General features: G+C 42.6%; 2 protein-coding genes across 13 annotated transcripts in view; one reads left to right on the plus strand and one right to left on the minus strand.

Annotated features, from left to right (window-relative positions):
• CCDC148 (coiled-coil domain containing 148) overlaps positions 1 to 5,184 on the minus strand; it is a 324,753-nt gene extending 319,569 nt beyond the window's left edge. The window contains exon 1 of the mRNA XM_055120683.1: positions 4,827 to 5,184. Within this exon, the coding sequence (XP_054976658.1) occupies positions 4,827 to 4,851 (25 nt within the window). The 5' untranslated portion in view covers positions 4,852 to 5,184. The remainder of the gene's footprint in view (positions 1 to 4,826) is intronic.
• Positions 5,185 to 5,492: 308 nt separating this feature from the next.
• The window catches only part of PKP4 (plakophilin 4), a 278,532-nt gene continuing 270,728 nt past the window's right edge, over positions 5,493 to 13,296 (plus strand). For 8 of the 12 annotated variants that reach the window (XM_055120668.1, XM_055120675.1, XM_055120671.1 and 5 more), the window contains exon 1: positions 5,493 to 5,636. The gene's annotated coding sequence lies outside the window, so the exon portion shown is untranslated. Of the gene's footprint in view, positions 5,637 to 6,510; positions 6,770 to 13,296 lie in introns of those variants that run through there. The other 4 variants (XM_055120679.1, XM_055120670.1, XM_055120669.1 and 1 more) reach the window with 4 other exon arrangements.

Here is a 13,296-nt window from a genome sequence, read left to right on the forward strand (position 1 = left end):
GTCCTGAGGCTTACAAATGTACATGCTTAAAGTTATTTTTACTCTCCTTATCACCTATCTGAAGAATCTCATGATTCTACTATGTTCTCAAAGATAGAACAATCTGGATGCCTCAGGTGGGGAAGTGGGGACAGGGTGGCATGGTGTTAGCGACCTTTCTTATTTTGCCTCCTGAACAAAATCAAAATCAGATTTCATCAGCTACTCCTCCCATCCCCATTCTTCCAGCACCGACTGTTTATAGTCTTAATCTAGTATATAGTGATCTGGGGATCTGAGGCCTTTTTCTCTTAAGAGCTCCGTGGCAAAAGCCTCTAGTTCACTCAGCCAAAGGTCACCGCACTTTTCTATATTAAACTCTCATTTTTTGATAATCAGTTCCACCCATTACTGATTCCAGTTGCACATAGGTGGAAGTTACATATTACAAGAACGCAACAACAAAAAGCCAGAAAGAATATTTACTTTTCTTACAAGGGGGATGCACTTCAGGAGTCCAAGGCAATATGAAGAATACACGAGCTGGGGAGACAGTGCAGCAGGTAAAGCGCCTGCCTTACTCAATTAATTTCATCCATTGTTCTTTTCCCCTCCTTTGCAATGTGCCTTTTTTTTAAAAAAAAAAGTTCTTTAAAAATACACAAAAAGGGAATGCCCTGCCACAGAGGCAGGATGGAGTGGTGGGGGATGGGGTGAGGGTAGTGGGAGGGATACTGGGAACATCGGTGGAGGAGAATGGGCACTAGTGGGGGGATAGGTAAAGGATCACTGTATGACTGAAATGCAAACACCAAAGTTTCTAAGTTTGTAACTGTACCTCACAGTGATTCACTAATAATTTTTTTTTAAAATGATGATTTCACTAGAGCTTTGTGGATTATTCTAAAATGGTAACTTTTTTTTTTTTTTTTTTGCTTTTTGGGTCACACCCGATGATGCACAGGGGTCACTCCTGGTTCTGCACTCAGGAATTAACCCTGGCGGTGCTCAGGGGACCATATGGGATGCTGGGAATCGAACCCAGGTAGGCCGCGTGCAAGGCAAACGCCCTACCCGCTGTGCTATTGCTCCAGCCCCTAAAATGGTAACTTTTAAACCCGCAGAAAAATCAATAATTTTTATTTAAAATAAAATTTTGTCTCTAAAAAAAAAAAAAGCAGAAACACCCCTCCCTGCCCAAATCCAAACAGTTTGGTTTTGGGCATTCTTAGATGACATTAAACAATGGGGAAAAAGACATTGTTCTCAGTTCTTCCATTTCCTTGTCACTACTATTTTTCTGCATTTGCTAGTAATTATTATGGCTGAATATGAAATCGAAGAACCCAGAACATTACAAGGTTTACATAAATAATGGAATGATGTTTTTTATCTTTTTACTCAGGCCGTGATTAGAAATTTCTTCTGGGTTTCTGCTATTTATCATTATTATTATTTTTGCTTTTTGGGTCATACTCAGCTCAAAGGTTACTCCTGGCTTTGCACTCAGGAATTAGTCCTGGTGGTGCTTGGGGAACCATATGGGATGCTGGGGATTGAACCCCTGTGCAAGGTAAATGCCCTACCCACTGTTCTATCACTCTGGCCACTCTGCTGTTTATTTTTATGCGAATTCAGATTAGAGCTCAACAAACTTCAATCTTTGAAACCTTGCCTTGAGCCCCTCTTCCTACCCACAATTCCCATCTATTAGAACCACCAAGGTGTGGCTCTGGGGTTTTAAAGAATTCTCAGTAGATGGTTTGCATTTCTATGGACTCTCAGCATGAGAAAAAGTGGTTTGAACATTTCCCAGGAAATCTGAATTCAGACAATTTGCCAACAAAGGCCACTTTCATAGGAGAGAATTTATAGGAAGAAAGACAGGATCTTAAGACCAAAACACAATATTATCACTTCAGTTGTGTACAAGAGTCAGGACATAGGGGCTAAGAAACAGAAAACTCAAGATATTATCTTCGGATTGCTTCTGTGTGAGGGAAAAAAAAAGACAACAGAGAGATATGGAGGCAATATAGAGAGAGGGAAAGTGTTTTTATAAAGGGTGATGTTATTTGTAAGGGGTGGGGGGAAATGTAGAGGAAAGGGTGCAACATATAATCCAAGAGAAAAGTTATGAACAATGGAGTAAATCTTTGAGGAGAAAAAGACCCATGTTTAGAAGCACAAGTGAAGTATGGAATATGAGTTTGGATGAGAAGGGTGGACACTGCCATCTATGACTAAAGGAAGAGATAAAGTATAAGTTTAGGGAAGAACGAAGTTTAGGAATGTTGATGGACCTCATGGTAGATGCCTCAAGCAAGTATGTGACAAGAACATTTACAAAGCTGGAAGACAACCAAGGTTTGAGGAGAACAGAAATAAGACAGATTTAGGGGAAGTGCCCTAAGTGATGTTCCTGGATAATTGTCCTAGAAAACCACTTTTCCTGAGGAGAATCTTGAGAATCAGTCAAGATCCAGTCAATTTGAGATGCAAAATCTTTTAATGGAACAAAGTGATTTTTCCTTCTTTTGTGGGAGGTTGGGGGTTCAGGGGGAGGCTGTTGAGGTTACAACCAGCAGTGCTCAGGACTCAGGGGTCTGTCCTCAGGGGCCATTCCTGGTGGATCATATGTGGTGCAGGGAATATAACTCAGGTGAGCTGCATGGAAGGCAAGTGCCCAACTCACCGTACTATCTTCTTAACCTTATCCAGCCAGGGTTGGTAGTGAGGATCAGAAAGAAGTTCAAAAATTCCTTTTAACCAAGTATCAGAATGAAAGGGCGTCATTATTTACATACATTTTGGTAATACTTTAATCACTACAAACATGAAATACACAAATGCAAATGTAAAATGATTATTGTGATAAAATCAACTAGTTTTCTTTTCTGCTAGCCTAAGAAAAAAGGAAATAGCATTTTTCTTCCTATTAGACTATCATCAGTTCATTTAGAATCATTACAATTTTGAACTCAAATGATTGGTATCTTGTTAGCATTAAAATGTGTCATGTTTTGTTGTTATTTGGTGTGAGAAGGGGAGGGCTTAGGCACACCTGGTATTGCCTGGGGGCTACCCTTGGCTCTGTGCTCTGGAGGTTGCTGCTACTGGTGCAGGGAACAAACCTGGGCTTTCTTTGCATAAATAGCTTACTGACCTATTCATTAGGCCTAAATATGTCTACTTATAATTAGCACTTTTCTTTTTTTAAAAAATTTATTTTTTTTTATTGAATCACTTTGAGATAGTTACAAAGCTTTCATGTTTGAGTTTTAGTCATACACTGTAGCACTGTTGTCCCATTGTTCATAGATTTCCTCGAGCGGGCACCAGTAACGTCTCCATTGTGAGACTTGTTGTTACTGTTTTTGGCATATCGAATATGCCACAGGTAGCTTGCCAGGCTCTGCCATGCAGGCGGGATACTCTCGGTAGCTTGCCTGGCTCTCCAAGAGGGATGGAGGAATAGAACCTGGGTTGACTGCATGCAAGGCAAATGCCCTACCCGCTGTGCTATCACTCCAGTCCATTGTACCTAGATGAAACTTCAGAGTTCAGTCATACAATGATCAAACACCCTCCCTCCACCTGTGTACAGCTTCCACCACCAATGTCTCCAGTATCCCCTTCCATCCCGCCCCTCCCCTTGCCTCCATGGCAGATAAGCATTTTACTTTTCTACCCTTCATAGAAACAAAAAGTCAGAAGTTTGAAAACATAATCACTTTTCATGAGACATAATTAATACCCTCTGATCCCAATGAATACCCTCATAATTCTGGAACTATTTAGGGAAACACACACATGTTCAGCTGTTTTGTTCCAGACAAACCCTGTAGAGAACTGTAAACTAAGTTCAAGTTTTACTACAAACAATGAGATGTTTATTATTTTTTTCCTCATTCAGGATATCACATAACAATTCTAACCCATTTCTGTAATCTTTATTACAGAAGAATTACAAACTACTAGCAAAGAATATTATTCAAGTTAAAATTCAGGGCATTAGTTAGACATATGTAGCTTGCACACACATTAATCTGTTTGTCTCAACAAAGTATTTCTAATTTCCAAAATCCTATCATCTTTTTCACACAATATGGTCCCTTCAACTTGAGGGGCAGTAATATAAATAGTCTTCTTGTTAAGAAAAATTTAGTATAAAAATGACAAAATCACAAGAAAGAACCTGTGAACATCAGTGGCTATGAAATAGCAAAATAATGCTTAAAAGCCCATGTATTCATGAAATCTCATTTGACTTGCTAGTATCTAAATATGAAAGTTATTCCCAAGACCTAATTGGACTTTATAAAAGCAGAGGATTAATTAAAGAGCTTTGTGTGTACTGATTCCATGTCTCAGTAAATTTATCAGTCTTTAGAGATAAATTTGGAATTGTCTAAAAACAAAAATTCAATGTGTTTCCTTCATTGTCTTGTGAAGTCATCAGAAAGCATGAAGAACTGACTCTGTCACCTGTTTTTTCCCCACCCTTTAACCTGTCAAGCTCATAGTGCCAAGTGCACAAACGGATGGGTGTTTAATAAATTTTCTTCAATGGAGAGATTAAGGGTTTGCCTTGGGAACACATGATCAGATGTATTGATCTGATAACATCAATCATACAATACATTAGTCTGCTTCCCTACCAAAATTGCACACAAAGGCAAACCTTGGGAAATTCCTTGGTTAGGCCTCTATGTTTGAAGAATCACAGTTTTGACACAAGATCCGTTCCAGGGGAGAAGGAATGGTTGAGAGGAGCAAGTGCATTTGCACTGTTCAACAGATTGTCAAAAGGACTCGATGATGTAAAGGATGGGATGCAAACTCACCTGGAGAAGCTGATGCTGCACACATGTCAAAGGTCAAAGGACCTTAAGGTCTCCCAGAGGCAGGATAAAAATGAAATGCCCACTCCTAATGTCTCACCTTGAAGAATTCGAAGGAAATGCTGTTCCTTGAGCCAGGGGCCAGCCCTAAACCCTACCGCTAGGGCTGACAGGAAAGCAAAACAAAAGTTGCCTCAAATTTCACAGCCAGCGTCCGGGAATCCCCGAGCACTTCTTTCTCTCACCCCCTCCTGGGCCCAAAGCCAGAGACACCTTCATCTTCACTCTCCACCTAGCCCCAGCCCTCTCACTCTTAACAGCATCGGTCTCTATGGCGACCTGAAACCGCAGTTCCCATTGGTCCGTTCAATATGCGGGCCGGGCCAATGGGGAGGGCAAGACTGCTCCTCCCGACCAATGGCGTTGGCGAGGAGCAGGTCCGGAGACGGCGGCGTGCTGACGTTCCCGGGAGCCCGGGTCTGGCTGGGCAGGCGGGCTCGGCGGCTGGGCGGGCGGCGGCGGCGGCCTCTGGGCAGTAGAGGGGGCTCCGGGGCTGAGTCTGTCGTCGCCGGCCGCGGGAGCGGCACCATGGGCACTGGGTAGAGGCGCAAGTTGACCACCGCCGCCACCGGGGGTGGTGGGAGAGCCTCTTCGGGGGAGGGGGCGGGCGGGGGAGGGAGGGGCGGGCAGCCTCTTAGCCGCGGCACTTTTTTTTTTTTTTAATTTTGGGGGGGGGGGGTGCCGCAGCGGCGACCCCTCGGCGCCGATGTCCCTGATTCCTGGAGCTACGACAGCTGCTGCCTAACCTGGAAAGTAAGTGGTTGGGTTGGCGGGAGGGCGCGGGGTTCCCGCTCTCGAGACCCCCGGCCCTCGTCTGGACCTGCCTTGGCGGGGGGCACCGGGGGGCGGGCGCGGGCGCCTCCCTCCCGTTACTCAGTCCCCTCCGCCTCGCGGCCGCCTCGGCTTTCCTGCCCCGCCTCGTGTTCCTGCCCGCACTCGCCTGCCTGCTCCCCTCCCCCCGGCAGACGCACAACTTTCACCCTCCATTTGCTTTTCCTGGCGATTTTCCTCCCGGGTCTCCCCAGCACGCCGCGCGCGACCCCTCCCCGCCACGGTCCTTTCGGACCCAGCGAGCCCCCCCACCCCCCTTCAACTCTCACCACCCGCCCCTCCCCTGAGTACGCAACTTGAACTCCACGCCGAGCCTGCCTGGCTCTCAGCTCCGAGGTCTCCCCACTCCTGCCCGCCTGGCACACGGCCCCGCGCCCCCCGTAGCCCGGGGCGCCCGCCTTGCCCGGCACTGGGCGCTTGCAGCCGCAGGCTAGCCTGCCGCCCGGCTCCCACGCCCCTGCAGCCCGCAGGGTCTCGCCTCGGGCGCCCCCGAGTCCCGCGCTCCTGCCCAGCCCTCCTCCCTCTCCCGGTCCAGTGCGCCCCTCTCTCCTCGCCCCGGAGCCTCACGCTCCACCCCTCGCACTTCGCAACCTCGCGCTTCCCTGCCTGTCGTCCTGCGCCGCCGCTTCCTTCTCTCCTTGCCCGGAGTTGGAAGCGGAGCTGCGACACCCCCTGGGCGGATCCGGTGTCCCTGCCTGCCGCTGGAGCTGCCCGGCTCTTGGCTCTTCTTCCCCCCCCCACCCCCCACCCCCCACCTCCCCCCGGAAAGCTTGGGGGCGAGCGGCGGGGCCGGCGTTGGCTGAGTGCGACAAACAAGCGAGCACGGGCAGCGGTGGCGCCGAGGCCGCCGTGGCCGCTCGAGGCGCAGCGGTAGGCAGGTGTGTGTCCGGGCGGGGGGTCTCGCTCCGCGGGCTCCTCGACTGGCGAGCGATTGTGCAGGAATGCGAGGAATGCACCAGGGGCAAAGTCCACTCGGCCCGCCGCGGCAGTGCTAGCGCCGCGCTGGCCCAGCTCTCAGCACCCAGCCAGAGGTCACCGGAGCATCTTCGGAGCTGGTGAGCCTTCGCTCCACTCCTCTCCTCCCCTAGCCTCTCTCCATGCGGCAGAGAGGGCGGTCGCGGGGAAGCGCAGCAGTTAGCCTCTCGATTGGGTATTTGCTGCATTGGTCTTCAGAACTGTGAATTGAGGACCGCTGGCGGTGTAGCCAAGGTTATTGATCATTGCACAAGGTTCTTGGCAAGTTTGGTTTGCAAGTGCCGGGATTTTTTAGGAGGGTTTTCCTGCAGGAAAGGGTACCGAAAAGGTACTTAGAGTCGTGAGCTTGCATCCGACGATTTTTTTTTTTTTTTTAGCTTTATCACACAACACAAAACATGTCTGTCAATGCTCATAGACGGGGATGTTCTGCAAGAGATCTTGAATGCAACACTTTGCTGTCATAAGACTTGTAATTTTTCTTGTCATGCTGAGCTGTATTTAGATCTCTTATAATACATAATGAATAGAAACAGAGAAGCAGTGTTTGGTCAGCGATGGGACAGATAGAACTGTCTGGTACAGTTAAATTCGGGGCGTGTCAGTTACCATTGGAAGTAATTCGGGGACAACACAATCATGTATATTTCAAGATGTAATTTATTAGTTTAGGTAGAAGCTCTTTCTGATTCTCTTACTGAGTTTGAAAAAATTGCGGCTCTACAACTTTTAAAGAAGGATAATTATTTATGTATAACATCAGTAATGATTACTGTGCATTTTGGGTTGTATTTTATCTTCCTTAGTGAAGGAAAGGAACATTCCTACAGAAGGTGGATCTCTAGAATTGAGCCTAGATGCCTTTATTTTAAGAGGGAATGTGAAAGAGTTCTTATCTCTTAATGCTGTGTATTGCTATGAAGTATTACATTTTTGATTCCTGTGAACGTAATGGAAAATAGCAACATAAAAATGAAAACAATTGATGTCAGAAATAAGTGTTTCTGGATGTTGAAAACACAGGCTTTTATTTGACACAGTTTGTTTTGGAGGTTGCAGTTTATTATAAGCCTCTCCACATTTGATTACTTTGTATCCAGATTCAGGAAAATAATAAGCTGACTGTCCTACCTTCTTCAAACATCTACTTTTATGACTAAAGGTGTTGAAAAGTAGATTAACATCTTTTAGTTAAGAACCTAAAGAAAGAAAAAAAATTTAAAACCCTTGTTTTATTGGGAAAGGTCATATCTGTGACTGCAACATTGGTTTTTCAGGTGTGTGTTATAATAACGGCAGAACCTTCTAATTCAAAATTTAACTCTAAATTAGAGTAACACAGTAGGATATTGGGAAGTATTTGTCTATGCCAACAGGAAACTTATGTAACAATATCACATTACAATATAGTTTAACATGTGCTTGTTTGATTTGATGTCAAGATTTGATGTCAGGATTAGAAAGTAAAAGCACATATAAGGTCTCACATTAGAAATTAAAATGTGTCCAAGTATGTAAATGTTATATGATTGACTATGCATATACTCTTATTTGCAGCAAATAAAGGTTGACTTTCAGTTAGAAATATGCTCTGTTGTAGATATTTGGAGAGAGAATGTTTTAAAACTAGGGGTTATTTACAATAGGAAATAACAGTTTTCACTAAAGTACATTAGCTCCCAACCCCCACTCTTATGTAAGGAGAAGGTGCTGCATTTTATATCTTACATGTTAAACTGAATATACTACATTGGAGTAGTACATATCCAGTTACCTTAATTCATGCCTATACTGTTTCTTTTTAGGGAGGTAGGGAAAAAGCATAGTGAAGCATAACAGAAGATAAGCAGAATTAGGAGCAGTTTGTATTCACCCAGGGGGGGAAACCATTTATGTTATGTATTACATGTATGTTACATACATTATAGCAGTTACATTTAGATAAGCAAAATGGAATTTTCTGAATAATAAGATATAATTTGAATTTAATGCAACTACTACCAAATTCAGTTTAATAAAAACCTTAACAATTATATGACCTTGAGTATTTGAATTAACCCTATATTAACTCAAACTGCAATATATTTTCTGAGGTATATGAATAAGGAAAGTAAACCTAATAAAAAAGTTTGACATTTTCTTAATAAAAACATTTCTTTTCAATTTTTATTTATTTATTTATTTATTTGCTTTTTGGGTCACACCCAGCGATGCTCAGGGGTTACTCCTGGCTTTGCACTCAGGAATTGCTCCTGGCAGTGCTTGGGGGACCATATGGGTTGCTGGGGATCAAACCCGGGTCGGCCTCGTGCAAGGCAAATGCCCTACCCGCTGTGCTATCGCTCTGGCCCCTCTTTTCAATTTTTAATGGAATGATTTCTGCCTTGTTGACCAGAACTCAACTTAATCGTAGAGTTTTCATTTCCTGGATGATGACAATTATTTGACACACCTATTCTCTCACCTTTACAAACATTAAGCTGGTTTTAGAAAGCTGTATAGTCAGTCTTCTTTTTTCTTGTTTCAACAAAGAGTAAACCCCTAATTTGCTTAATTCTAAAAGTGGATATTTTACCTTTAATCTTAATTGGAAGATAAAGTAGAGGTTACTCTAGAGGTATTCAAGGCATAAGCATCAGTTGAATTGTATGTTACTTTGGAAAGTTGCCTTCACACCTTCAGTGTACTGGGAGATAATTACTTATTTAATGTGTTAAGTGGTTCTTAGTGCCTTTCTTGAACTGATAGGGGAAGAATCTGAAACACTAGACAAGTGGTCTAGATATTTATAAAAATTTGTACCCAAAGAGTAATCTCAAGTAGCTGTGTAAGGAGAAGAACAGTAAAACTTTAATCATATGTGAAGGTAGAGTTTCATGTACTACTTGAAAGTGATGATAGTAGCTTCAGATCAGTCTGAGGCCCAGCAGAAGAAATTGCAGGATATGGGGATGGATTGTATGTCATAAAGAGTTTATGTCCTTGCTGCTGGTTTCAGTTGAAAAACATCCAGATGTTTGTCATGTCACTTTAATAGTTAAGTGGAATTATTTTACACTTTGGGGAACATGCCTTAATTTACCCTAACTGAATTTGGGGATATTGTTTGATGGTGCTTAAAAATGTTGCAGGCATTCTGTTTGTCATTTATGTTATTTTTTCTTTTTTATTATTTACATGAACTTGATACACCAGTATGTTAGCTACATTGTCGATCATTTTTATAGCCATAATACTAGCTTATTATGATTTATGTATAATAATTAATCGAAGATAACAAAATGTCAGTTTGGACTATTAAAATTTTAATAATATAAGATATATAAATTAAAATATGGAAGTATCTGATTATTTTAAAGAATGTCATTGGAAGTATTTTTGTTGAACCAAGTATGTCTGCTAATGGGGAAATGGCTAGTCCCTATTAACAGATAATAAATAGCCCTCTCAAACTCTAGAAGGTCAAAGGGAAGGGAAATCTGTAGCCCTTCCTATTCAGTAGTAGGTATGTATTTGATTTCTATAGTTAACTGGATTTAGTAAATTGTAAATGTGCAAAAGTGTTTATCCTATTCATCCCTAACCTGATTATATTCTCCTTTAGCCACTACTGTCACTACCACTAGCATCATCACTGTCATCACAGATGCAGGGTGTCTGTTGAGGCAGAAAGAAGCCAGCCCTTCCGGGAAAGTAGCTCAGTGGCAGAGTGCATGCTTCACATATATGAGGACCTGGCACTTCCCCTTCCTTAGAAAAGGAATGAAGCCCTATCGGAAAAGATCTTTTTCTGATACTCACTTGGAACATAGAGGGTTTCTATTCATTTATATTCATTAATATTGAAGGCTTAATTTGGAATGATATTATCATGGAAGTTAGGTAAATTGTTGGTCTGGTTGACAGTAGAGAGGTTATTGTACATGCTCTGCATGCATCTTACACTGGTCCAGTGTCTGCCAACACATTCACCAGCCCCTACCATCATTGGGTAAAAGCCCTGGAGGGCCCCTACCATTGTAAGGCCTGTCCTGGATGTTTCCCAACACTGAAGGGCCCTTTGCATCTGAGGGGCCTGGGAATCAACCTTCCAGACAGGTTGGCTGAAAAGAGGGAGTGGCTCAGGGCCTTCTGGAAACTGCTTGGGAGCCCCTCCCTCCCCCCATTAGATAATTAATTAAATATGTGGTTGAATTAGAACTCTTGGGTTACTAGACACATTATGAGACCCTAGCCTAGAATTTGCAGAGTGTTTTGGTAGATATTCTCCGCACATTTGCAGATAGATTTTTGTACAGTGGTGTGTAAATATACTCTGGCCCACTGTAAATTCTCTCTTAAATTGCAAATATTAGATAGAGATAGAATGCACCAAAGTCTAGAAATTAGTACATTGTTCTAAGCCATATGACCTCAGCAAACTATTTAGCATTGAGATTATAGCTTTAATGTTTTTTTTTTTAAAAAAATGCTGGGTTAGGGGGCTGGAGAGAGAAAGTGAAGTGGGAAGTGCTTGCCTTGCACATTGTTATTCCAGATTTGATTCTCAGGGGAGGCACCTGGTCCCCTGAGCCCACCAGGTGGTGGCCGAAAACCAAACAAGAAAATTTTTTTTTCTGCAGTTTTGGGATTGTCTGAAATAGTCTACTTTCAGCTCAGGTTCCCCAAAGTCCTACATGTATTTTTTTTTATGGGGGGAAAAAGAATTTTCCTAAGCATTCATGTATGTAATCTAATTTCCTCCAAGGAAGTTGGGGTTCTCTTATGATACTTTAGGCTTTCCTTCAGTTTCACTTTTTAAAAATATGAGTTGGTGGACTTGGATAGTACAAAGCTTAAATTGCTTGCCTATCATAGGATTCTGGCCATAATGTTGGTTTAAATTCGATAACACCTGGTCCCCTGGGCATTGCTGGGTGTTGCCCCCAAACAAAAATAATTTGGGGGAAAAATGGAAAAGAAATCAACTCATAGGCTTTTCTATAGATTAACCATAGTTTTGGCCTGGGGGCACTTTTTAAATTTCATCTTCTCACTGAATCAAAGTTCTTTTTTTTTGTTTTGTTTTGTTTTTGGGTCACACCCGGCGATGCACAGGGGTTACTCCTGGCTCTGCACTCAGGAATTACTCCTGGCGGTGCTCAGGGGACCATATGGGATGCTGGGATTTGAACCCGGGTCGGCCGCGTGCAAGGCAAATGCCCTACCCGCTGTGCTATCACTCCAGCCCCTGAATCAAAGTTCTTGAGATGTGTTTTATTAGTGCAGTGAGGTTAGCAACTAGCCTATCAAAATTGGAATCTTTCCTTATTTGCTAGATATTTAATTTGGTAAATTATGTAATCATTCTGGACTTCAATTTCCACATCTGTTTGTATATATGTATATAAAATATATATCATGATTATTGTGAGGTTTAAATGAGTTGATACAAGTAGGATCAGAACCTTGCATGTGTTAGCCACTAGTGTATTTATTTAAGTCACTATTCTTCGTCTTACACTGTGGTCCTTAATGATGCTTTGTGTAACATCTACTATAAGGCAAGCAGGATTTTTTGTTTGCTAGATTTTTTTTGAGGGGTGGGGGCAATCATTTGTTCTGCACTCAGATCACTCCAGAGCCAAGGCAATTATTGTCTTACTTTTTGCGACCTTTATGATCATGAGTTTCAGCAGGATATTTCAGAGAGGAAATAAGTCACTCCAAAATGCTTGTAAACTTGATAGTTTGCAATAGATTGGCTGCTGGATTGGAATACAGTGAAATATATAAAAGTTTTTAAAATGGGAATTTATAGCTTCTTTATGCAACCAGTATTTAGAGACACGTAAATATTGTTATCCGGTACATGTAGGAGGTTTGGTTAAATATAGTTTGATAAACTGTTATATTTAAAAAGTGAAGACAGGACTGGAGAGATAGTGCAGGGGGTAAGGTGCTTGCCTTGCATGCAGCTGCTCTGCGTTCAGTCCCCAGAATTCCATATGGTGCCCCGAGGACTGCCAGGACTGGTTCCTGAGTGCAGAGCCAGGAGTAAGCTCTGAGCATTGCCAGGTGTGGTCCTAAAACAAAAGGTGAAGACTGACAATTTTATATTTTGGGGCTAGAAGTGATAACACATGGAAAATATAAAGCATACCATTAAAATATATATGCAATTATTGCATTTGTAATTTGAAGCAGTAGTAATTTTATATAGTGACTTTGATAGTCAATATGTGAAGAAAGTGTTAGTGTCAAGGAACTCTATAAACTGCCTTTTTTTTGCCCAAAATTAATCACACTGAAATTGGCAGGAAACTGCCAAAGCAAGAAAGACTAGAAGAGAAATTTGGGAAATGTTTTATGTTAACCATCAGATTGTGGTTTAACATGTTGATGCTGGCACTGTAAATTGTGTTAATTAATTCACATCCAAGTTTGAGCCACTGGTATATGCATCGGCGTCAGTGTGTTAATAGCTATCAAAAGGTTCTTCATCTAGTTCTGGCTGTGCTACTAAGCAGGTGTGTGTCCCAGGAGCCAGTCATTTAACTCCTTTGGGCTCTAGTTTTTCATCTGTTAAATGCGGGTGTTGGAATAGATGCTCTAGTACTAGTATTTC

This window comes from Sorex araneus, chromosome X (genome assembly GCF_027595985.1).
Source record: "Sorex araneus isolate mSorAra2 chromosome X, mSorAra2.pri, whole genome shotgun sequence".
NCBI classification, from domain to species: domain Eukaryota; kingdom Metazoa; phylum Chordata; class Mammalia; order Eulipotyphla; family Soricidae; genus Sorex; species Sorex araneus.